The sequence below is a fragment of the Mercenaria mercenaria genome, unplaced genomic scaffold (assembly GCF_021730395.1).
Source record: "Mercenaria mercenaria strain notata unplaced genomic scaffold, MADL_Memer_1 contig_2812, whole genome shotgun sequence".
In the NCBI taxonomy this organism is placed as follows: Eukaryota; Metazoa; Mollusca; class Bivalvia; order Venerida; family Veneridae; genus Mercenaria; species Mercenaria mercenaria.
Genome location: NW_026460894.1, coordinates 43,124 through 68,215, shown reverse-complemented (window position 1 = coordinate 68,215; position 25,092 = coordinate 43,124). Strand labels below are relative to the sequence as shown.

At 36.7% G+C, this 25,092-nt stretch overlaps 1 protein-coding gene across 1 annotated transcript; it reads right to left on the bottom strand.

The window, feature by feature from the left end:
* Window positions 1-1,039: 1,039 nt before the first annotated feature.
* Window positions 1,040-7,007, bottom strand: LOC128552451 (uncharacterized; the record flags this gene model as incomplete). The annotated part of the gene is made up of 7 exons (XM_053533491.1): window positions 6,913-7,007; window positions 6,238-6,367; window positions 5,227-5,313; window positions 3,305-3,493; window positions 2,556-2,617; window positions 1,787-1,886; window positions 1,040-1,108 (listed from the first exon to the last, which is right to left on the bottom strand). Coding segments are annotated over exons 1-7 (690 nt in total), but the record flags the coding sequence as incomplete, so codon positions are not given.
* Between the last annotated feature and the right edge of the window lie 18,085 nt (window positions 7,008-25,092).

Here is a 25,092-nt window from a genome sequence, read left to right as displayed (position 1 = left end):
GATCCCATGAAAAATATGGCCTCTAGAGAGGACACAAAGTTTTTCTATTTTTAGACCTACTGACCTAGTTTTTGACAGCAGTTGACCCAGTTTCAAACTTGACCTTGATATCATCAAGGTGAACATTCAGACCAACTTTCATAAAGATCCCATGAAAAATATGGCCTCTAGAGAGGTCACAAGGTTTTTCTATTTTTAGACCTACTGACCTAGTTTTTGATGGCACTCAACCCAGTTTCAAAGATATTATCAAAATAAACATTCAGACCAACTTTCATGCAGATCCCATGAAAAATATGGCCTCTAGAGAGGTCACAAGGTTTTTCTATTATCTGACCTACTGACCTAGTTTTTAAAGGCACATGACCCAGTTTCGAAATTGACCTAGATATCATCAAGGTGAACATTCTGACCAACTTTCATGAAGATCCATTGAAAAGTATGGCCTCTAGAGTGGTCACAAGGTTTTTCTATTTTTAGACCTACTGACCTAGTTTTTGTCGGCACGTGACCCAGTTTCGAATTTGACCTAGATATCATCAAGGTGAACATTCAGACCAATTTTCATAAAGATCCCATGAAAAATGTGACCTCTAGAGTGGTCAGAAGCAAAAGTTTACTGACACACGCACGGACGGACAACGGATGCTGCGCGATCAAAAAAGTTCACCTTGTCACTTTGTGACAGGTGAGCTAAAAAGGGGAAGTCCTGATTTCCCGATCGGGAAGTTTCCCCCACTGTTGAACTACTCTAGAGTATGCTTCCTGAAAAAACCAGTAGGTACTGGTGCCTTATCCATCAACCACGGTTGAGTGGCCAACATCTTAACCACTAGACTACTGCTGCCCTTAACACTGACTAATTGTAGATTCATTACAGTTTAAATGAGCATCATAGCATTATGACGTTGAACTGAAGCAAAGACTTTGTCTTTGTACAACATTACCATAGTTCTTTTTTGTAAAATGCTTCAGATGACAAAAAAGGAAATGTACAATTTAAGACACAGAACAGTAATGTGTATAACATCTGAAATACCTGCTGAACAATTTCATCTATACACTGTACTTTGGTCAGCATACAGCAATACACACTAACTCTTGGATACTGAAATTATATACATGTTATACATGTACATGAAGCTACAGTTTAAATGACTGAAAATCTGAGATTCTTCAAATGTAGTGAATTATAATTCATTCCCACGCAGCTGTACATGTTTGCTCTGGGATACTTCTAAAGAATAAGCTGGCCATGATGGCCCTATATAGCTCACCTGACTCAAATGAGTAAATGTTTTCAACAAACTTGGTAGAGAACCAAATATCTAGTCTCTAGGCCTTGAGAATTTTGACAATAGGATTTTTAAAGCTTTTCTTACACAAGTCTATATAAAACAAGTGACCCTATTGGCAAGGCCAACTGGATCCAAGGGGCATGATTTGAACAAACTCAGTAGAGGACCATGAGACAATGCTAGATTCTAAATATCTAAGCTCTGGGTCTTGCAGCTTCATACCAGATTTTTGAAGTTTTTTTTTAAATAAACAGGTGACCCCCAAAGCAGAGCAAATGTTTGTTCCAGAGGCATGTTTTGAACAAAACTTGGTAGATGAACACTACACAATGCTACATCCCAACCCTTTTGCACTTCAATAAAATATTGTGTACATCCACTGTATGATTTATCATGTACTTTTTACACATTGTCAAAAACAGGAAGGAATAAAATATGTTTAAGTCAAATCAAATATTAACCAATAATCACAAAGTATCAAATATTACCTGTTTAGAAGTGGTGTAGTGTGCATTTTGTACAAGAACTGTCATCCCCAACTTCAGCATGGAGAACTTGTGTACAGCAGGCACTGGACCAACAAACAACCTGAATACAAACTGATAATCTAAGAAAGTCCACAAACAAATATAATATGAAACACTGTACCTTTTGATTCCCCACTCAACAATATAAAATGCAAACAAATCAAGATTAAAAACCACTGCTGTTTGTCTTTTTTTTTTCAAATATCTGAATTAATTTTACAACGCTTTTTCCATTGAATGACAAATATTTAAGTAGTTTAAGCACAGTAAGACTTTTCCATTTCTTAAAGACATTTTAAATTATTCTCCCACTTCTACATTACACAGTCTTAATCCTATTTTTACAAGGAATATTGTATTAAGTGCATGTCTCATAAGGTCTTCATATGTAATGTAATAAATATTTAAAGTTTTTCCTTAGGTTGCCATGGCAACAAGAATTTTTCATGGATGACCTAGATTTGAAGGACTTTGAAAGAGGCTACGATGGAGGAAGATATCTCTGAAGTTTTGTTGAAATTGGTTTATTGGTTACCAGGAAATTTCTTTAAAGAAGTTGTTGAAAACAAACAGACATCGGATGGTCCAACGATGGACGGCTGATTTGGGCGACAATGGACATCCAAAATTCCTAGCACATTCTCAAGTCAGCTAAAAACTGCAGATCACAATCAAGGTTTTGAACCCACAACAGTAAGGGTCAAATGATTGTTTGCAGGCATGCTCCTACCTTACAGTGCTATCAAGTTCAAACACACTGAGGCCTTGATCCAAAACTGCTGTCACCTTTCCCTACAAAATATAATCCTAACTCAACTCAGCATTTATTCATGAATACATGTATATTAAGCCACAAGTTTTAAGATACAGTTTTATCCTGAATTTATACATTTGTATCCAGTAACAGGCTAAAAATATTAAACCCTTACCTTGCTAAATTTCTGAACTTGTCCATCTTTCAATTTTGACAGTACCATTAACTGTTAAAAGGGGTGCTTACCAAAAAGATACTCAGACTGAATGGCGGAAAGTGCAGATTTTGATCAGACTGCATGGATGTGCAGGCTGATCATGATCTACACTGGTTGCAGAGGCAGAATTAATCGTGTCCAGCATGATAAGAGTTAAACCACTCTATTCTTTGATGCTAAAATTGATTAATAAAGATTAAAAGAAATATCTTGCATAATGTGAACATTTTCTATTCCTTTTTCATCTTCTTTTCTGCTTGAAATGATTGCCCAAATCTCTTTTACAGACTTGTGAGTTGCAGACTTAACATGGGACTAGTGAGCTACAGAATAAATACTGAAAAGTGAGTTGCTCACGCAATACAAACTAGTGAGTTGTGGCCTTGATACAGACTTTAGTGAGTTACACACTTGATACCAACTGGTGAATTTCAGACGCATTACGAAACTAACAGGCAGCCTTGAAAGTTTGATTCTAAAAGATGATATTGTTGATTACAATTTATACCTGGTAGGAAAATAAACTATCAATTACTGGGTCCTGTCTGTGAACACTGGATACTTGTTCTACAGCACCCTGTAAGCCATACTGTTTCAACATTTCAGATTCTGTCATAAATCTCATGTCAACCTCATCCGGCAGAAGCAGCTTACTACTACTTGTCACTGTAAACACTCTCTGTCGTGTACTACTGCCCTGAAATTCATTTTTTATAAAAGTCCGACACTGAAAATGGCCTAATTTGTGTAATATTGCAATGGGTACAGTTATAATATTTAAGTAGGGAAAACAGGAACAAACATTGTAGAGGATGTTGGTACCACAATACAAGTTTTAAGTACTTGAACTCAGTGTTTTTATATTTTCTGGTTCTTTGGGATCATGAAGTCTATTCAATTGTACTGACTACTGTAATAGTATTTTCCTTAAGCCGGCACTAGGGGGCAATGAGAGGTGTTGCACATGACACATGCCCCCGATGGCACTTTGAATGAATAGTTATGGCCGATGTTAGAGTTTAGGACCTTTGACCTACGGAGCTGGGTCTTGCCCGCGACACGTCGTCTTACTGTGTCACACATTCATGCATAATTATTTTAAAATCCATGCATGAATGACAAAGATATGGACCGGACATGCCCATCAATGCACTATCATGAAAAATATCCTTTAACGTCTAAGTGTGACCTTGACCTTTGAGCTACGGACCTGGGTCTTGCGCGCGACATGTCGTCTTACTGTGGTACACATTTATGCCAAGTTATTTGAAAATCCATCCATCGATGACAAAGATATGGACCCGACACGCCCATCAATGCACTATCCTTTAACGTCTAAGTGTGACCTTGACCTTTGAGCTACGGATCTGGGTCTTGCGCGCGACACGTCGTCTTACTGTGGTACACATTTATGCTAAGTTATTTGAAAATCCATCCATCGATGACAAAGATATGGACCCGACACGCCCCATCAATGCACTATCCTTTAACGTCTAAGTGTGACCTTGACCTTGGCTACGGACCTGGGTCTTGCGCCCGACACGTCATCTTACTGTGGTACACATTCATGCCACGTTATTTGAAAATCCATCCATCGATGACAAAGATATGGACCGGACACGAAAATTGCGGACAGACCGACAGACTGACAGACTGACGGACTGACAGACGGTTCAAAAACTATATGCCTCCCTTCGGGGGCATAAAAAGGAGATCTGCCAAATAAAAACAAGAGCACTGCAATGCAGAGCAGTATACACAAAGCAAAGTCATATATGACCTTTGACCCTTAAGTGTGACCTTGACCTTGAAGCGAGTCATCCGGAAGATGCGCTCTGCACATCGTCTTGGTGTGGTGAACATTTGTGTCAAGTTTCTTTGAAATCCTTCAAGGGGTTCAAGAGTTACAGAGCGGACACGAAACAAAGTGATATGACTTTTGACCCCTAAGTGTGACCTTGACCTTGAAGCAAGTCATCCGGAACATACGCTCTGCACATCGTCTCAGTGTGGTGAACATTTGTGTAAAGTTTCCTTGAAATCCTTCAAGGGGTTCAAGAGTTACAGAGCGGACACGAATTGCTAACGGACAGACGGACAGACAGACAGACGGACACCAGCGTCATAACATAATACGTCCCTTCGGGCGTATAAAAATCATGTTTGAAATAAATTTTGGCAAAAATAATCAATTAAGATTAATATATTCTTTCTTCTTAAGAAGGAAATTAGGACAATATTTAAAAAAATATATATTTTTTAAAGATGTTTGAAATAAATTTTGTGTGTATTATCCTTTTTACATGTTCTATAACCAAGAAATGTGTTTCGATATGTGCACATGCAATCGTACTCAAGTTCATCCCCCACACCCCAACACAAGTGGGCTGTGCCGATATTTGTGCTACTGACAGATATAAACCACAGTACCTTCTGAAGGGTTGTGGGTCTCAGGTCTGTTAGTATATACTCCTTGTAAGGTGTCAGTTCAAGCTGCCAATGCAGAAATTCTTTTCTCTGAAAGAATAAATTTGAATGCATCACTATTACCATAGCACTAGCTGATATGTATAAATCACAGGTGACTTTTTTGTCATCCAATGTGTAACTGACTGCCCTGTTAGATCATCACACGATTCCAACAACTTACGTGTAGACTTTAGAAAGCATTCAGTCCAGTAGTTTCTTAGAAACCTGCTTACATACAAAACATCTGTAATGCAGAAGCCAACATTAATGAAAAGGAGACAGCAATAGTTTTACTTTCAAATACACGAGTTAAACACATATTAGAAAAAATTCCCCCAAAAATAAAAAAAATTGTCTGGAGACCAGTCTAAAATAGCCCAAAAGTATGAATCTAGTTACCTCATCGTATAATAATCTCAATTGCATAACCTTGGTAGACTATTATGTATTTCATAGTAAATTTAAAGGTTTTAAAGTTTTCTTGTATTCTCAGGCCTACTGACCCAGATTAAGAATATCTGAATGTATACAAATGAAAATAAAGCTACACAGGTATATATAAATGTGCTATAATAATAATAATAAAAAAAATATATGGATGTCAGTCATAACATGTAAATTATTATACCAATATTCAGACATGATATTCATGCTGATAACTAAATTAAGATTAAGTAATTAGCTGTACTAATCAATCAGAGTTTTCTCCATTAATCCTTTTATAATAAGATTTTATACTGTCTGAGTCCTGACCTCTCCCATTCTGGTAAGTCCTTGGGCAAGGCATTTTATCAGGAATGCATCAGTTAACCCGGCTGTAAATGGGTACAAGCAAATTGTTGAGGATAAGGTATACAAGTTATCTGTTTTAACTGTTCTTAAACTGGCACTGCTCGAAAGATCTACAGGACTTATGTCAATTGTTTCACAGAGCAACGGTAAATGTACATTTGGAAGATTATTATTGCTCACCTTAATAATAACATCAACATTTGGAATAAACTTGACCATGAAAAGATGGTTATCTTTAATCCTAACCACTTCACTCACACATGTCACCTTCCCATACACATTGACCAAACAGTCGGCCCCTTCTCTGCATCTGAAAGTAATATCTTGTATGAAATTGTGCTTTGAAGCTTTCTAGACTGAAGTGCATAAGAACTGGATAAAACTCTGAACTAATCATAAAGTCAATATCTATTAATATGCATTATCGACATAATTATCTATGTTATCAATACTGTTACACATTGGTAAGAAATAATTTAAAAGAAGAAGAAAACAATCAATTATTAAAATGAGCATTTGTAATTACAATTTAACTACAGAGGTTATATGAAATTTCTAATTTCCATTACCTATAATACTGATACATTATGAGAACATAATTTCAAAACTGCAAATGGTCATTTTCCAGATTAAAGAGATCTTACAACTAAATGCTGAATAATGTTCATGCCAAACAAATCAGGTTTTACATTTCAACAAAGCAAGGCTAGTGAAGAACACAAGAATATGAACAGCATGAAAATTGAATACATGTACTGCAATCTGTCAAGCTGAGCCTACTGAACACATAAAATCTGTCAGAAATTAAATGTGTGTAAAAAAGACTTTAGAACATTAGTAGAAATCTGTATATACCTTCCACTTAAAATTCCAATGGCTGTTTCTGCACTGACCACAGAAAATGACATTCTGTTCAAAGTTCTGCTTTGCGGTAACTTTTACATCACATCTCTTGAATCTGCAAACAAATAAATACCAGTTGTGACACAATTTAATTTCCTTGTTATAAATTCCATGTTTTTCCACTAAATGGCTGTTTGGTTTGTGCAAATTTTATTTGTTTTCAAACATCAGAAATGAAATTAATGTGAATGTTTGTTGGACCAGGTATATAATTTGTACATTTGTATCACTGACATGACAATCTTATCCATCTCCAAGCTCTGACAGCCATCCTTTTTGCTGAATCAAAGGAATTTCATCTCCCACATAACTCCCTAATGGGCCTCACAGAGAGATAACGCAGCCAGCAGCTTAGCTCATCAGAACGAGGCTTCAGCCTAGGCTTATCAGTCGCAAGAGAATTTTTTCAAAAAAATATCTACAAGAATCACGTGTTTTCACTGGATAATTATTATATTTTTACATTTTATAAGTTCACATACACTTCTTAGTTCTTATTGTGGATAAATTTCGGAGGTAAGTCAAACATTTTTCGGTTATTTCAAGGTTTTTCTCGGCCGATTCTATGCTGGGAATGATGGCCGGCTGAACGCCGAAACATTTGTCACATGATAACTTGAAAAGTCGACGTACTGCTGGAAAGTACTTCATTGAAAATGACCTTCACTCTTATATATAAAAATTTCTCCGAGACTCTGAAATTTCACTCGATTACAAACGGAAAAATTTTAGTTTTAAAAATGATTTTTATAAGTTACAGGTTGGGATCGACGATCCGCATATAGTCGGGAGGCTTAACATAAAACTGGTTTTGGATCGGAACTGATAGTTCCCCAGTCATGAAATGACAGACATTAGCCGTGAACCGGCGATAAAAATTTTTCCAACTGCCAACAACAATTAAAAGATTAATTGTGTATTGCCCGGAAATATTTTTTCGATTTCGCCGAACCACGTGGCAGTCCCGACATGTTTATGATTCGATATGAAATATCATTAACGGCCCATACAATCGACTATTTTATCGTTGGAAAAAATTTATGATATGAAATATCAGGATCTTTTAAAACGGTAGTTAACACGGGTTTTTGTTTGTTTGTTTTCCAGATAGATTTAGCAAACAACCAGGTCGTAGATGACAACGATATTAATGGTGCGCATGCGTGCACAATACCGGATGTAAACAAAGGAAAATTGGATTCTGTGATCCAATCTTTAGAAAAACAAGTCAAAGAATTTGGGAACGCCACGAGAGACATCAAAACGTTGGCGGAGGCTGTGGTAGAAATCCGGAAAGACATTGTGTCATTAAAACGGAAGTCGGAGGACCCGGAAAGCGTGACAGGCACGAAAAAACGGATTATTTCACTGGGGGACGATTATGAAAGCTCGGAACGGAGTGTCGTTGTTCCGGAAGGAAATGTCACGATTTCACACCAAATCAGTGACTGTGAGAGTGAAGATTACGGCGATGGCGAACAACAATCTGAGCTACTGGAAAATTATCTCAGTCGAGAGGACGACGGCAAGGACGACGGCTGTACCCGGGATGAGTTTCATGAACTTGAAGATTTTTTTCAAGGAAAAGAAGAAACCGGGGAACCAGTAGATGAGCAGCTGGCACGAATTGCAGAGATGGCACTGAGAGGGGGTAACCCCAAAAAAGATGAGGAATCCTTGACAGAATACAAACAGAAATACAAAAGACCATCAAATGTTACAAAACTACAGGTACCAAAAGTAGATGAATTGTTATGGAGACAATTAAAATCCAATGTAAAGTCTCAAGATTTAATGCTCCAAAAAATGATGTCTGCATTCAACCTGGCATTAATTCCAACAATAAAAGCACTGGAATCATTAAAGAAAAATGAGCCAATTCAAAAAACCCAAGAACATGTTATAACATTCAAAATACTATGTCTACTAGTGAAACAGACAACGGTCACGAGGGCTGAGAAGATCAAAAAAGAGTTGAAACCTCAATACAAATCAGTTTGTGATTTACCTGCGAGTGCTACCAGCTTATTTGGAGACAATCTCCAGGAATCGTTGAAGAAGCTAGACGGACCAAAATTCAACCTTACGGTAACAAAGACCTCTTTTTTAGAGAAAAAAGGGGGGAAGATAAACCACAACCCGTCTACTCACCACAACCAACGTCACTTTCACAATCGCCAACCGAGCCGCTACAACTTAAACAAATGATATTCGAACGGGTGGAGTATGGTCTAGCAATGAACAAGAACTACACATAAATGTGCTTGAACTTAAAGCTTGCCAATTAGCTTTGATGTCCCTTTGCAAACATGTAAAAAACACCCACGTAAGAATCTTCATGGACAACACGACAAGTTGTTCATATGTTAACAAATTTGGTGGAAAGAAATTAGTGCTAGACAAAATAGCTAGGGACATTTGGTTCTGGTCCAGAGACAAGAATATCCACCTGAGTGCCGCTCACATACCTGGAAAGGAAAATTGCGAGGCTGATAAACTTTCTCGGAAAATTAATGATGACGGGGAGTGGGCACTTGACAGTAGTCTATTTAAGGAAATATAGTGTCTCTATCCAAAAATGTCCACTGACCTATTTGCTTCTAGACTAAATTACAAACTTGATAAATATGTTTCGCGTAGACTAGAACCTGATGCGATAGCAATCGATGCATTTTCATTAACATGGAAAAATGAACTTTTCTATATGTTTCCTCCTTTCAGTCTCATAGCAAGAATCTTACAGAAAGTGGAAGAGGATGGAACAGAAGCAATACTGGTAGCTCCAATATGGAAAACACAGAGCTGGTGGCCAAGCCTTCTTCATCTAATTTCCGGACCATGCTTCAAACTATCGAAAGTGGTACAAAATCTTCATCTCCCTCACAAACCAGACGTAAAACATCCTCTAAAGAAGATGAACTTAGGAGTTTTTCCTATATCAGGGCAGCGCTTAAACAAAGGGGTTTTCCAAAAAGTGCTAGGGAAATCATACTTAACTCATGGCGCAAAAGTACAAAACAACAATACCACTGTTACATTTCCAAATGGATTCAGTTCTGTGGGGAAAGGATTAACCCCCTTCAACCCTCTATCAACCATGTGTTAAAATTTTTATCAACACTATTTCATAGTGGTATGAAATACAAGACCTTAGGACTTGCAAACTTTGCCGTCAGTGTATTCCTAAAACTGTGTAGTAACATTGACATTAGCAAATCAGAAGAAATAATCAGATTCATGAAAGGTGTCTTCATAGAAAGGCCAGCTTTACCGAGGTATAAGCTGATTTGGGATGTAAATAAAGTATTGTCATATTTAGGGACACTCACTGAAACAACTTTGTTACAACTATCACGTAAACTATGTATGCTATTTATGTTGTTGACAGCACAACGATGTCAAACCTTGCATTTGATTGAAATGTCTGACATTAGAATTGCAGACACAGGAGTTACTATTTTCCCAAATCACATGTTGAAGCAAACTAAACCGGGAAAACATCTTGATGTTATTCAGCTGAAAGCTTACGAAGAAAACAGTTCCTTGTGTATTGTTAAGACCTTTTCTGAATATCTAGGTCGTACTAAGCACCTAAGAAATGGTGAAAGATTGTTAATAAGCACTATAAAACCGCACAAACCTGTTTCTAAAAGTACAGTTTCCAGATGGATTAAGTTTATAATGTTAAAAACAGGCATTGATGGGGGGTTTGCGCCTCATAGCACACGATCAGCTTCAACGTCGAAGGCCAGGTTTTCGGGGGTTCCTTTGGAAACTATTATAAGTACTGCGGGTTGGTCTAATGCCCGGGTTTTTGGGAAATATTACAATAAACCCATACATACTGGCAACAAATCCTTTCAAGATGCGATATTACATGTATCATAATTCTGACAGTACATGTGGTTTTTGCTAACAACAAATTTGATTTAAAACTATTGTTTAAGGCACACATGCAATGATGTATATATTCAATAAACAAGTTGTTTGTCATACAGTGTAATAATTTCTGAAAATCATCTCTAAAATCTCTGTGAGGCCCATTAGGGAGTTATATGGGAGATGAAATTGAATAATTAAACAAGACTTACCTTCGCAGAAGGGAAGGTGAAGTTTGGTTATAATTTCATCGACCACAAACTCCCTAAGGGGTCACACACCCACCCTGCGCCCACCCAGGTAATGATTTTCAAAAATACATAGTCAACATGTTGGACACTATGTTGACTACTTCTCTAAAGACTGATGAGCTAAGCTGCTGGCTGCGTTATCTCTCTGTGTGACCCCTTAGGGAGTTTGTGGTCAATGAAATTATAACCAAACTTCACCTTCCCTTCTGCGAAGGTAAGTCTTGTTTAATTATTCAATTTAAAAAGTAGTTGCAGAATATTTGGGAAAAAAACTAGTGGAAAAGAAACAATTAGCATTAGGAAAATTTAATGGTAAGGAGGCATCAGCAACCTTAAATAACATGGTTGTCAGTATTATTAAAATATTCTACAATTCTTTAACCCTTATCATGCTGCTTTTGTGACCAGTGCAAATCATGAACAGCCTGCACATCCATGCAGTCTGATCATGATCTACACTGTTCGCCATTCAGTCAGTATCTTTTTGGTATGCACCCCTTTTAACAGTTAATGGTTTTGTCCAAATTGAAAGATGGACAAGTTCATTATAGAAATTTAGCAGGACACGGGTTTGCAAGAAATATGTAAACTACAAACTTAAGTGTATAAGGTGCAAAACAGAAAACAATCCGATTTTTTCCCCCCAATTTAACATTAATTGGTTTAACAGTCTTTTGCATTGCAGATTGCAAGACATAAAATGCATACATGATGACATCATAGATTTAATGTAAAGAATAAGATACTAGCGATATCACCCTCACCTAAAAATATGAGCAAAAGGGGCAATAAATCTTGCAAAAAGCAGGATGGAGTTATGTTTCTTGCTGTGCAGGGTCAGCTTATGATTTTGAACAAGTGTTGCAAGTTTCAAAGCAATACATTGTAGCTTTGATAGTTTAGGAGAAAAGCTGACCTAAACATAACACTCAACCTGGCAATGCCGACGCCGATCAAGTGATGACAATAACTCATCATTTTTTTTCTTCAAAAAGTCAGATGAGCTAAAAATGATAATTGGCTGCAAGATGTTTAAGACTTTTTATCATTTTGGCTACAGCTATATTGTATATTTTGCTGTATGTATAAGGGCGATGCTTTTTCCTTGATGTCATACATGCGTAACTTAAACAAGAAGCATGTAGACATAGATTAGCTCTAAACTTAGTATACAGTAGAACTTTTAAAGCCAATAAAAGATGAAATGCCCCAATTTTCCATGTCTTAAATATACAACTGTAGAGAATATATAAGATGTGTCCAAGCACCTTAGTTTCGTAGCATTTTTTTCGAGTAAGCAGGGTTAAGTTTTCGTACATAGTTACATGTCTGTTAACCTAGCTAAATCAGGGACCTACATACAGGTTTTAGTAACAACAGTAGTTATCAGAATCAAGATCTGATAATGTAGGCAACCAAAATGTTTTTCAGTCAATTACACTGACAAATGAACAGACACATTTAATGATTAATAAACAGACAGACAAACAGAATCCCTGCCACTTTTTCTAATTGCACTTAATAAGACTATGGACTCGGGAGTTTAGAAGTATCGAAGGAAAGCTTTGAGTATCAATACACAGGTGAATATTATTTTTTTTTATTAATGGTTACATTCTTTTCAGTACCTGATGCACTACGTTTACTAGGTAAATCTATGTGTTTTATATGGGAGTGGAATACTGTCTAAATGTGAAAATTGTAAAATTTTAAAATTGTACAACTTTGAGATAATTGGTGTTGTACAATTAGAACCTACTGTCTGTTGAGGCCTTTATCGACACCCTTACTGAAACAGTTCATTTATGCTAATGCCACATGCTTTGATATTTTCTGCGACATTTTTATGAGGTCACAAGTTCTTCATAAATGTCTGTGAATCCAAGTGAAACTCCTGCATACTATCATTTTACATCAAGATATTGTTCATACTAATAGGGCATTTATCCCATTTCTCCAACAGCAATGTTCTGAAGACTTATTGCAAGTCTTAAGGTGGACAGTGTCCCTTGAAATTGCTTTTGAAAATTCAGTTATTTTTGCATTTGCAACACAGGGCAGATAGGAAAGATGTCCTTGACAACAATTATTGAGGGAAATATTACCAAGATGTCAAGGATACAGGACAGAATGGGGTGTTGATATCTGCAGTTTTCGACGCCTTTAGAAAATTCAGTCTACATTGTTTCCCTAACTTGTCGATATAGATCTTTTATGCTTCTTTCAGAACAGAAAACATGTAGATCTTTATTAAACCTGTATACATATATAAATTCTGTAAAAAAAGGGCTTGTATTTCACAAGTTAATATGAATAGGCAGAAAAAAAGTCTCTTTTGTATTGTATGCTGCTGGACTACTTTCACTTGAATTCGAAAAATAAACAAAAAGCTAAACAAGAGGGCCATGATGGCCCTATATCGCTCACCTGAATACCATTGCTTACAAAAAAAACGAAAAGAAAAAATTCTTACAAGGTACAGATATGTCAAAATACACCTAAAAATTGGAGGAACCATCCATATTGTACCACAGAAAAGTGGTCTCCGTTTTTCCCTACAGCCAATAATAAAAAAGTTACTAAATAAGCTATTTATAGTAACATAAAACGGAAGTAATTAACAAAATATTTATTGTAAGGTGAACATTTGTGTCAGGTTTCTTTGAAATCCTTCAATGGGTTCAAGAGTTACAGAGTGGAAGGGAAATTGCAAACCAACAGACAGACAGATGGACACCGAGGCGATAACATAATACGTCCCTTCGGGCGTATAAAAAGGAATCGAGATCTTATGGTAATACAAGTTGTGTGCAAGTCTGGTTAAAATCAAATCATAAATGAAGCTGCTGTTGTGCAGACAAGGTCAAAATAGCTAATTTTGGCCCTTTCAGGGGCCATAACTCTGGAATTCATAATGGGATCAGGCCATTCAAAAAAAGAACCAAGATTTTATGGTGATACAAGTTTTGTGCAAGTTTGATTAAATTCAAATCATAAATGAAGCTGCTATTGTGCAGACAAGGTCAAAATAGCTAATTCCGGCCTTATCAGGGGCCATAACTCTGGAACTCATAAAGGAATGTGGCCAGTTCAAGAAAGGCAACGAGATCTTATGATAACACAAGTTTTGTGCAAGTTTGGTAAAAATCAAATCATAAATAAAGCTGCTATTGTGCAGACAAGGTCAAAATAGCTAATTTTGGCCCTTTCAGGGGCCATAACTCTGGAACTCATAAAGGGATCTGGCCGGTTCAAGAAAGAAACCAAGATCTTATAGTGATACAAGTTGTGTGCAAGTTTGGTAAAAATCAAATCATAAATAAAGCTGCTATTGTGCAGACAAGGTCAAAATAGCAAATTTTGGCCCTTTCAGGGGCCATAACTCTGGAACCCATAATAGAATGTGGCCAGTTCAAGAAAGGCACCAAGATCTTATGGTGATACAAGTTGTGTGCAAGTTTGGTAAAATTCAAATCATAAATAAAGCTGCTATTGTGCAGACAAGGTCAAAATAGCTGATTTTGGCCCTTTCAGGGGCCATAACTCTGGAACCCATAATGAGATCTGGCCAGTTCAAGAAGGAACCAAGATCTTATGGTGATACAAGTTGTGTGCAAGTTTGGTTATAATAAAATCATAAATGAAACCACTATCGTGCAGACAAGAAATTGTTGACGGACGGACGCACGGACGGACGGACTGACGACGGACGAAGGGTGGTCACAAAAGCTCACCTTGTCACTATGTGACAGGTGAGCTAAAAAAAGCCAGAAGATCAACCCAGAAACAGGACCTAGACAGGTTCAAGAGATTGTAGAAAGAAGTACAATTATACCAGATACCCATTGCCAACAAGAAATACCTTGTGGACATAGTCAAAGGGCAAACATGTATTCAATATATAATTTCTAAAGGTCTAATAAGTGCGTCGAAAATGTGCGATAATCAATCTACATTTTAAATGATTCCACCTTTTAAATTAAATTATTGTTTAATTGACCGTTTTCAATCATCTCTTCCATAAAATTTTTAGCTACATGTAGCTTCAACGCTGACGTGCTAAAAACGACATATTTTCATCTATTATTCCCAGTTAAAGTATCATAAAACAGTAATAGATTGCAAAATCCTGTCAGTTCTTAATCAGGGTCATTCAAGGTTGATGAACCCACGTGACGGCCTGCTGATCAAAGCTGCTATAATGGACGGTACAATACATGGAACATGTCCCGCGGACATTGGCATATCTGGCTGGTTTTGAAAGGGCAATCTCTCAAAACTATAACATCATAACAATGCCTTGATGCTATTTTCATTACACATAACATTGGATAATATTCAAATGGGGTTTTTTTGAATGCTGATCAGGGTGATCGGGTTTTGGCTTCCTAATCGGGATAATCCTGATTGAATCGGGAGGGTTGGGAAGCATGCTCCATGTACACCAGGAGTTGAAAGTGTTACTAATAATGTACATTTCAAAAAACTGCAAACATTGAAAAAAGAAAGTGAAAGTAGAGCTGTAGTATTCCAACAAATATAAAAAACTATTTTTCATTTCCCGAAATACCTAGAATGATAAGCATATAAGACACAGAACAATAACAAACTTGGGGAAAAAATATGTTTGAAAAAGAAGATATTTTGTATAAAATATGTGGACAGTTGAATTAAGTACGTGTATTGTCAGACAAAATACATATTACCAAACAAGGTGACCTCTACAGGAAGTATTTTCTACTTCTTCTGAAAAACTGGAGCCGAAATGGATAACTCTGCCCATCCATGGCATCAACCTATTAAACAAGAGCTGTTGGATGACAGCGCGCTCGACTATTCGAAGAATTGATTGTAGAATGGGGTCAAAATATTACCCCAGATATTCAGATAAAAGAAAAAAAAAGATTAGACAAACAATATTCCTGTATTTGTGGATTTCAATAAGTCTTGCACTAAATGGCAATGTGTGAACCAATTTCAAAGTCCAAAAAGGGCCATTATTCAGCCAAAATAGTTGGCAGAGTTATGTACATATGTCAAACATTTTACACAAAATATTAACAGGTACAAAAACTTAACCCAGATTTCTAAGTCAAAAGGGGCCATAATTCAGCCAAAATCCTTGATGGAGTTATGACTCTTGCCTATAACTGGACATGGTGATGGTAAACAGGTGTTGAAAGTTTCAAAAGCTTTATCTCAAAAGACTTTGTCAAAATATGAACTGGTACGAAAAACTTAACCAAGATTTCTATGTCAAAAAGGGCCATAATTCAGCCAAAATCCTTGATGGAGTTATGTCCTCTTGCCTATAACTGGTAGGGGTGTAACGATACATCGAAATATCGATGCATTGCGATACTGAGTGTCCCGATAGTATGCATCGATAGAAAAGTCACGATCCAATAACAATCGCCGATAGTTCCTTCAACTATCGATAGTTTCGAAAGTTTTGAAATTTTAGTAAATACAGAAATAATTTATAATTTATAAACCAAGAAACAGAGCCAGTTTTCATTTGCGCCTCGGAAAATGTTTACGTCTCCATTACAATAATTACCCTCACGGAAATAAACTACCATAAAGGACTAGGAAGTCTGGGAGATAATTAATAAATTTATTTTTTTAGAAACTTTGATTAAATATATTTAAATAACCTGTTAATCTTAAATGAGAACAAGAGCTGTCACTAACGGTGACAAATGCCCCCGCAGCACCTTGACCTTTGACCTGGTGACCCCAAAGTCAGTAGGGGTGGTGTACTCAATAAGTACTATCAGCATGTGAAGTTTGAAGGTCCTGAATGAAGTGGTTTGCATGTAAAGTGCCTTCATGCAAAAAGTTAACGTTGGCCCCTGTGACCTTGACCTTCAACCTGGTGACCCCAAAGTCAGTAGGGTTGGTGTACTCATAAAGTACTATCAGCATGTAAAGTTTGAAGGTCCTGGGTGAAGTGGTTCGCAAGAAAAGTGCCTTAATGCAAAAAATTAACGTTGGCCCCTGTGACCTTGACCTTTGACCTGGTGACCCCAAAGTCAGTAGGAGTGGTGTACTCAATAAGTACTATCAGCATGCAGTGCTCCAGCTAGGATTAAAAAAGGGCAGGCTGCTGGCACTGAAAAGGGCACTTCTGGGGTGGTGGTCGGTCCGGGACCGTGCTCCCCCGGGAAAAAAATGTAACTGGTCCATGCGTACAGTGCATTCTAACATACTTTAGGCATGAAATTTGGCATAATTTAGGCATGTTTTTTGGCACACTTTAGGTATGGTCTTTTAATAGGCTATGTCTGTCATCTCTAATGCACCTATTTACTAACTAAAAATTCTGCTGTTTGTATTTTACTTGGCATTGATTTTCAACTTGGAACATTTCTTTGTAATTGCATGCTGGCCTATTTTGTTACAATTTCAGTATACATCTTCTCCATGTAGGCTACTTGATATTTATAAATTTATACGTGCAACATATTATAAGTATATAAACTTCCACTTAAATAAATGAAATCAGGCAAAGTTTTTAACTTTCAACAGTCTAAAAGCAAGTTTAGCACTTGTAATAGACATACAGGGTATCCAAAATTTTTATCCGGATATGGTTACACTTTTTTCTAAAAAGTCGTCGAATGTCCAGTTTAAACAGTATTTTTGAAAAATTATTATGATGCAAAGACAGTTTAACAGCATTTTACAGTATCTGACATTAAAGTGTACCCTGTCATTACATCTTAGTAAACTAATTTCAAAGAAATCTCCATGAAAAATCGGCAATTTCACAAAGCAGACGACAACCTACTTTCGATTTCAAAAACATGTAAAACGATAAAATCAAAATATTTTCCTATTTAATTTGGATTGTGATCGATTTTTATTAATTAATAGATTTAAATGTCTGTTGTCTGGACTTAAGTTTCAGTTGTGTATAAAGGGGTATTTACGACTATATTACCGAAAACGAAAGTACAATTTGACAGGTGGCGCGAAATTATAATGATTTCAGACTGGTTTGCAAACTGTTTAACACTAAGGTTCAGTGATTTTAATGCTAGTGGAGCAGTCTAAAATATCATGGTCTGCCTCGGGCACGATTACAGCAGGTAATTGTTTAATTGTTTGCTAATTATGTCAATGCCCCCCGGCGTGTATCACTCGATAAAAAGGGGGCAATAAAGCAGTGTATTATAATCACTGAGGCAAAAAAGGGAAGTCTGGCTAAAAAAAGAAATGAATGGTTGTAAAACGGGCAGGGTGCCTGGCAGGGCAACAGGGCGGAACGAACGAATTTCGGAACGGGCGATGCACCCTGCTGTAAATAGCTAGCTGGAGCACTGAGCTGCATGTGAAGTTTGAAGGTCCTGGGTGCAGTGGTTCGCGAGTAAAGTGCCTTCATGCAAAAAGTTAACGTTTGCCCCTGTGACCTTGACCTTTGACCTGGTGACCCCAAAGTCAGTAGGGGTGGTGTACTCAATAAGTACTATCAGCATGTGAAGTTTGAAGGTCCTGGGTGCAGTGGTTCGCGAGTAAAGTGCCTTCATGCAAAAAGTTAACGTTGGCCCCTGTGACCTTGACCTTTGACCTGGTGACCCCAAAGTCAGTAGGGGTGGTGTACTCAATAAGTACTATCAGCACGTGAAGTTTGAAGGTCCTGGGTGCAGTGGTTCGCGAGTAAAGTGCCTTCATGCAAAAAGTTAACGTTGTGGCTATCGAACAAACGAACTAACGGACTGACAGTTGAAAACTAATATGCCTCCCTTCGGGGGCATAAAAAGTACTATGGACATGGAGAAAGTAGAATACTTGTATGATATAGCAAACTGTTCGGTAGGGTCCTTCATTTAGTGCTGGTACCTTAGTCCGATCCTTTCGGTTTTCTTCGATGCTTTGGGTTAATAAACACGTTGACATTTGCAACAAAATGGCCGATTCGTTTGAGTATACCTTGCTGAAGTTTGGGGCTGTGAAAATATTGATATAATTGACCGTTTTCAATTAAAGTATATAAAATTAATCCTCAATCTTAAACAATCTACTCCTACTTTTATGATTTTTGGGGAGCTGGGTATTTTACCTATATCTCTACAAATAAAAAGTCGTGCATTAAATTTTTGGTGTAAACTGTTGCATTCTAAATCTGATAAAATTTGTCATGTATTGTATTCCACAACTAGAAAACTATATGACGTCCATAACTTGAAATTTCCATGGCTAAAATATATTCATACTACTTTAGATAGTTTGAGTCTTACAAACTTTTGGAATAATTTTCCATTAGATACTGTTTCTGTTAATCAGTTCAGAAATATATGTAAAACAAGAATTAAAGACCAGTTTATGCAAAACTGGAGCTCTTTTGTACATGAATCTAGTAAATGTTTAAATTATCGGCTGTATAAGAATCAGTTTGGATTTGAAAGTTATTTTAATATTTTGCCTCAGGATTTAGCTATTTCCTTTCTAAAATTTCGTTGTAACAATCATAAGATGCCTATTGAATCTGGTCGTTTTTATAACTTGCATCGGAATAATAGAATCTGTGAATTATGCGATCTTGAGCAATTAGGCGATGAGTATCATTATCTATTATGTTGTCCCTTTTTTAATAATTTTAGAAATAAATATATTGATAGTGAATATTTTTCATATCCTAATACTTATAAGTTCTCTCAGTTAATGAACATAGATGATAAGGCAAAATTGTTAAATCTGTCAATATTTTGTAAGAAAATTATTTCTTTTTTTAACCAGTAATACAGACTCTCATTCTCCAATATTCATCATCTGTTTTACTGTCATCCATTCAACTTTGTGTATTTTGTCATATTATATCATGCAAATAAGTTGTTTCTTCTTTTTTATATTGATCATTATTGTTTTGTTTTCTTGCCGTTTGTATGTGCTATTCTGTTTGTTGTTTATTGTCATATCACATGCCCAGTTGGGCCTTGATTTATTCAATAAACTAAACTAAAACTAAGCATAGGTTTATTGTTTTACTTATTGTTTCAAAGCCAAGGAAGGCAAGAAATAGAAAAACTGTTAAAAATATTTAATGTTAGATTTATTTCTGTCCATTTCAGTTATACAAACATCTCAATGTGTATTAACATTAACATTATAAACAGTGCCGTGGCTTACACTGTGTAATAATGCCAGTTGGTAGTTTTACTGTATAAAACATGGTGGCCGATAACTATTGCAATAGTATCGCAATAGTAACCTGCAATAGAATAGTATCGCAATAGTTTTTCAGCAGTATCAATAGTATTGCAATAGTCAAAATTGGCCTCAATAGTCACCCCTAATAACTGGGCATGGTGATGGTAAACAAATGTTGAAAGTTTCAAAGGTTTATCTCAAAAGACTTCGTCAAAATATGAACTGGTACGAAAAACTTAACCAAGATTTCTAAGTCAAAAAGGGCCATAATTCAGCCAAAATCCTTGATGGAGTTATGTTCTCTAGCCTATAACTGGGCATGGTGATGGTAAACAAGTGTTGAAAGTTTCAAAGCTTTATCTCAAAAGACTTTGTCAAAATATCAACTGGTACGAAAAACTTAACTGAGACTTTTAAGTCGAAAGGGGCCATAATTCAGCCAAAATCCTTGATGGAGTTATGTACTCTTGCCTATAACTGGACATGGTGATGGTAAACAAGTGTTGAAAGTTTCAAAACTTTATCTCAAAAGACTTTGTCAAAATATGAACTGGTACGAAAAACTTAACCATGATTTCTAAGTCAAAAGGGGCCATAATTCAGCCAAAATCCTTGATGGAGTTATGTGCTCTTGCCTATAACTGGTCATGGTGATGGTAAACAAGTGTTGAAAGTTTCAAAGCTTTAATCTCAAAAGACTTTGTCAAAATGTGGACTGGTACGAAAAACTTAACCAAGGTGTGACGTCGACGCCGACGCTGTGGTGAATAGGATAGCTCTACTTATTCTTCGAATAGTCAAGCTAAAAGGTATTATTCTATTTATCCCGTCACCCTTTTCTCCAGTTCATTAGGGTCGCTACCTTTAAACCGATACTTCCTGAGTTGCATCCCTTTTGTTTGTTATTGTTTACTAGGAACTGTTACTGATATACTACAGGCGCTTGCTTCGGGTCAAAACGTGTACCGATTGACACTGTTATTGATTTAGAAATGTAACAAAACAGAACAAAAATCAGATGAACATAATTTTTATTTTATTTCTTTTTTACCGGGCAGTGGAATCTGTTATAAAATGCATTTTAAACATGATATTTGTTTTGAATGCTGAAAAGTCCAGACCTTTGTGACGTTTGACAAAAATGTACGGCTAGTCACGTGATCACCTGCCTTAGATCAAGGTCATGTGATCAAGTGCCACAGATCGAAAAAAATATACGGCACCTTACTATTGGATCAAAAGTGACAGGATAAGTTATGAATATTATGGTTCTGTCAGGTATAATTTCCAAAAAGAAAATTTAACCAAGAGGCAGTCTCAAATGCTTTACATGAACCTTAACATTTGGGAAGTGGCTATTCTTATGGCCCCGTAGGAATAGCCTTGCAGGCTATTCTTACGGCTCTCCGGCTCTCCGTAAGACTAGTGAAAAGCTTGCAAGTGTTTATTCCTATGGCAGTTTTGTGTTACAAATAAAATATCAGGTCTGAATTGATGCAAACATGTCAAGACTTCAAGCTGATGTGTGAAAAACGTCAAGTTGAAACTGAAGTAAAGTGCAATAAACTTGTTTAAAGTGGTAAGAGATTTGTACTGTTGTGAAAAATTTGCATGTGTATACACCAAACATAGATCATAATTCTCTAACTGGTTTAGTTAAAAACACTTGGTCAATAATTTTTAGAATGAATGTGTTTTTGTAACTTACTTGCTTGCTCAGGATGCGTAAACGGTATGGAAATGGGCTTTTAAGTAAGGTTTTTCTGAAAGATTATTCTTTTGCCCAAAAGACAGCCAATCATTGATAAGGAAATATTGTTTTTAAAAAAATATATGGACCTGGAAGCAATGCACATGTCAAACTGTTCTTACCTACCTTTCTCATGGCTCATTTTCACAGGTGCACATTTTTTTCAAAATGGCTTTTTGTCATTTTTTTCCTAGGAAAACATTATAATTGTAATAAATTTAAGTGCATATGACTCATGGACCCATACTGTATCCTAGGTACGTTACTGCCACCTGTGTCTGCAACTAACCATTTTGTGACAATGTAATTCATTCCGTAGAGCTGATTCCCCGGGGTGTTAAAGCAGGAGATTGCCTTATCTGCATCTATAACGTTACGCCATTTTTATAGTGGTTACTTACATGTCATCGCTTTTCAAGTCCTCCAAAATAAATCCAAAACTTTATTGCAAATGGCGTATCACCAACAAAGGGGCGAAACTCCTTACTGTACACTAAAACTTAAGGAAGTGTCTAGGGGTTCGGATCCGTACCTCTAGAATCTGTTTCTAGAGCTACGGATCCGTACCTCCAGACAAGCCTTTTAGGAGTTTTCTAGGGGTACGGACCTCCTTATTGTAGAGATTTAGGGTTATTTAATCTGAAATTTTGTTGAAAATGAAATAACAGATAAGACCTTACCAGTGTTCATTTAAAACTTGGATCTAAATGGTTTACAGATACCAGCGTTCCTCAGTGTTTACCTTCTCTTTCAAAAACTAAATAACCGAGGAACTCCAAATCAACACAAGTCAAGTCAAGTCAATATTGTCGGTTAAATAACATTATAAACATAAGCTATGTAGATCTACAGCTTTCAAGACCGACATATTCATACATATATAAAATCTATCATAACTGATATAAACTAGAAGTTGCTTTTGTAGAAAAGCGCATGTCAATAGGGGACAGGAGCAAAAGTCAAAGCAACACTGGTGGCTGGATGCAGTAGGGACCATCTCTTTGGAATGTCCATTCATTCCACAAAATTCCAACATTCTGGGCTAGGTGGTTCTCAAGTTATGAATTGGAAACTGTGACCTTGGCCTATGATCAGGTGACCCCAAAATCAGTAGGGGTCATTTACTCTGCATATCCAATCAAAATTCTGGGTCAAGTAGTTCTCAATTTACTGAACAGAAATGTTTTTCCATGTTCAGGCTCGTGACCTTGACCTTTAATAGTGTGATCTCAAAATCAATAGGGGTTATCTACTATACATATCCAATTATCCTATGAAGTTTCAACATTCTGAATCAAGTGGTTCTCAAGTTACTGATCGGAAATGGTTTTCCATGTACAGGCCCCTGTGACCTTGACATTTAACGGAGTGATCCCAAAATCAATAGGGGTCATCTACTCTGCATGACCAATCATCCTGTGAAGTTTCAACATTCAGGGTCAAGTCGTTCTCAAGTTATTGATCGGAAATGTTTTCCATGTTCAGGCCCCTGTGACCTTCACCTTCAATGGAGTGACCCCAAAATCAATAGGGTTCGTCTACTCTGCATGACCAATCATCCTGTGAAGTTTCAACATTCTCGAAATAAGAAAGGTAATAAGCACTGATAAGTACTATTTGTTTAAGAGTATGGAAATAAAATTTCTAATTCATTGGTTAAGTAAATAAATAAATATACTGTAATAAATAACTAATCTGAATAATAAATAACTAAACTTAAAATATCTAAGCACATGCACATGCAATGACAGAAATGGATAAAAAGCTTGAAATAAAGTACAAGCAGTTTGCAACTAAGACAAGGCAGTCTGAAAGACAGCTAAATGCCCCGTCACTGCTATGGATAGTAAAAGGATGAACCTTTAGCTGTGACCTTGGCATTGAACTGACATTGCTGACTCATGAATTCTGCACAACCTCTTGATGTGATCATTTGATCCAAGTTTCATGAAAATCCTTCAAGGGGTTTAGGAGACACAGAGCTCTAACCTTTGACCTTGAGTTGTGACGTTGACCTTGATTTGCCATGGCTGACTCATGAGTTTTTGATGAGGTGATCATTTGACCAAAGTTTGAAGAAAATCCTTCAAGGGGTTTAGAATATACAGAGTGAACACAAAATGGAAGGCTCAAACTTAAGTTATGAACTTGACCTTGAGCCGGCATGACTGACTCATAAGTCCTGCACATCGTTTTGATGAGGTGATCATTTGACAAAGTTTTATAAAATTCCTTCAAGGGGTTTAGGAGATAGAGCGCGGACACAAAATAGAAGGCTAAAACCTTTGACCACGAGTTGTGACCTTGACCTTGAGACAGCATGGCTGACTCATAAGTTCTGGTGATCATTTGACCCATGTTTGATGAAAACCCTTCAAGGGGTTTAGGAGATATAGAGCGGACACAAAATAGAAGGCTCAAACCTTTCACCCTAAGTTGTGACCTTGACCTTGAGCCAGCATGGCTGACTCATGGGTTCTGCACATCGTCTTCCTAAGTTTCATGAAAATCCTTTAAGGGGCTTAGGAAATATGGAGCGAACAAGAAAGTGTTACGGACAGATGGACGGAGACCATTCCTATAACCCCCACCACTTGTGGAGGGGGATTAAAAATAAACCATACCCAACTAAAACAGCCTAAAAGCACATATTCAATATAAGAAAACATATAAACTTCTAAAGACTAGAAATTAAGACTCAGACATAGTTAAAAGATAACAAATAAAGCAGATTAACACAAGCTAAGGTAATTCAGGTTTACTGGCAAAATGAACATGAGCAGCTATCTCTGTTCCATGCACCAATCAAATTTTTAAAGTTATTGTATTCTATTTTGGCTATTTCAAGGGCTGTAACTCTGTAATAAGCGCTTAGATTCTCTAGAAGAATTCCAAGCGCACAAGGTCACATCATAATAAAGACTCGAGCATTGTTTTCATGAATTTACATCAATTACTTTTTGAGCTATGCACATAATTAGGTGAAAATGTTCATGTTTTAACTATTTCACAAAAATATCGTGCGGGAAAAAATATTCCGCTGGCTGGATTCAAACTTGGTACCTTTCGGTCAGTAACTTACAATGACAGCGGCGTTGT